The sequence below is a fragment of the Oxyura jamaicensis genome, assembly GCF_011077185.1.
Source record: "Oxyura jamaicensis isolate SHBP4307 breed ruddy duck chromosome 26 unlocalized genomic scaffold, BPBGC_Ojam_1.0 oxy26_random_OJ68141, whole genome shotgun sequence".
In the NCBI taxonomy this organism is placed as follows: domain Eukaryota; kingdom Metazoa; phylum Chordata; class Aves; order Anseriformes; family Anatidae; genus Oxyura; species Oxyura jamaicensis.
Genome location: NW_023304732.1, coordinates 1 through 1,710, shown reverse-complemented (window position 1 = coordinate 1,710; position 1,710 = coordinate 1). Strand labels below are relative to the sequence as shown.

The following is a 1,710-nucleotide window of genomic DNA, read 5'->3' as shown; positions in this document are numbered from 1 at the left end:
GATGGGGACAGGGATGGGGACAGGGTCAGGGATGGGACAGGGGTGGGGACAGGGACAGGATGGGATGGGGTTGGGGACGGGGATGGGGACAGGCATGGGGACAGGACGGGGCTGGGGACACTGGGGTGTCCCCGCTCACCTCGAAGCGCTGCAGGAACTGGCCCAGGTTGCCCTGCAGCTCAGGACAATCGGGGACAAACATGCGGTGCTGGTCCAGCACGTCATACGCCAAAAAGTCGACGAAGGTGAGCTGCGGCGGGGGGGGACAGTAGGGTCAGACTGCCGCCCCCAGCCCCCAGCCCCCCCCAGCCCCCAGCACCCACCTTCTCCCCAGCAAACCAGGCCCGGGAGCCCAGGAACCGCGACAGCTCCCGCAGCTTCCCCGGCAGCTGCTCCAGGTACGCCGGCTTCAGCTTCTCCTGTGCACAGGGGGGGCAGAGCTGGTGCAGGGCCCCCCCTCCCCAGCCCCCCCAGCACCCGGGGGTCCCAGCCCCGTGGCCAGGACCAGGCAGGAAGGGGCACATCCCCAGCACACCTTTGCAGTGGCGAGAAGAGGCCACGGTGTGTTTTGTGATGACCCCATGTCCCCAGCCGGGCTGGGGACAGTGGGGGGGTCCTGTGCCCCTGTCCGTCCCCCCCCCCCCAAGGCACTCACAAAGTCGGGGTTGTAGCAGAGCCGGGCGAAGCTCATGCGCAGATCCATCAGGTGGTTCTCCAGCATGTCCACGCGCAGCTTCTCCTCCTCCGTCTCCCCGCCTGCGGGACGGGGCAGCCGTCAGACCCCCCCGAGACCCCCCCCCAGCGCCGCAGCCCCCCCTGCACTCACACATGTTGTGCTTGCGGGCGATGTAGCGCAGGATGGCGTTGCTCTGGGTCAGCTTGGTGCTGCCATCGATGAGATAGGGGAGCTGGGGGAGGCAGCGGAGGGGGGGGGGGGTCAGCCCTGGAAGCCCCCAGCCCCCCCGTGCGCCCCCACCCCGTGCCTGGCCCCCACCTACGTTGGGGAAATCGAGGCCCAGCTTCTCCTTCTCGTTGGTCCAGTCGCTTGGGTCAAAGTTTGGAGCTGGGGGGGGGAAAGGGAGATGGGAGGAGCGGGGGGGGGGGCACAGGGAGATGGGGGGAGCGGGGAGGGGGGGGCACAGGGAGATGGGTGCCCCCGGTTCCCCCCCACTGCACCAAGGAGGCGGGGGACGCGCAGAGGGGGTCCCCAGGAGCAGCCCCCCCGCCCCCCGGCTCCCTCCCCTCCCTTCCCCCGCCCCCAGGCACTGAGCCAGGGTCAAGGTCCGGGGCCGGGGGGGGGGGGGGCAGCAGGGGGTCCCCTCCTCGGGCCGTGCCGCCCCCCACCTGGCCCGGGGCTGTACTGCCGCTCCTCGTAGGGGGTCCCGGTGTACTCCAGCAGCAGGCGGATGGCGTGGGCCAGCTGGGGACAGAGCACGGCGCCTCGTCACCCCCCCGCCACCCCCCCGGTATTAGGACCCCCCCGGTATTAGGACCCCCGCGGTATTAGGACCCCCCCGCCCCGTCCCCCTCCCGTGTCCCCGGGCTCACCCCGCGGATGTCCCAGTAGCCCAGCGTGACCACCATGGCGACGGCGGGGACAGCGCTGGGGACAGCCGGGTCAGGACGGGGCGGGACGGGGGCGGCACCGAGAGGCCGAGCCCCACCCGTGCCCTCCCCCTGCCCCTCCCCAGTGAGAAGCCACCGCCCCCC

The 1,710-nt window shown here is 71.9% G+C and overlaps 1 protein-coding gene across 2 annotated transcripts; it reads right to left on the bottom strand.

Moving 5' to 3' along the window:
- Window positions 1–1,654, bottom strand: LOC118158332 (glutathione S-transferase 2-like). 2 transcript variants are annotated; one of them, XM_035312978.1, is made up of 8 exons: window positions 1,549–1,654; window positions 1,345–1,420; window positions 999–1,063; window positions 827–908; window positions 656–756; window positions 324–419; window positions 115–250; window positions 1–51 (listed from the first exon to the last, which is right to left on the bottom strand). In XM_035312978.1, the coding sequence occupies exons 1-8, from the start codon at window positions 1,582–1,584 to the stop codon at window positions 26–28; spliced, it is 618 nt and encodes a 205-aa protein (XP_035168869.1). In that variant the 5' UTR covers window positions 1,585–1,654; the 3' UTR covers window positions 1–25. The 2 variants fall into 2 exon arrangements, with proteins under 2 accessions (XP_035168869.1, XP_035168868.1); XM_035312977.1 differs by having other exon boundaries at window positions 7–250.
- Window positions 1,655–1,710: the final 56 nt, after the last annotated feature.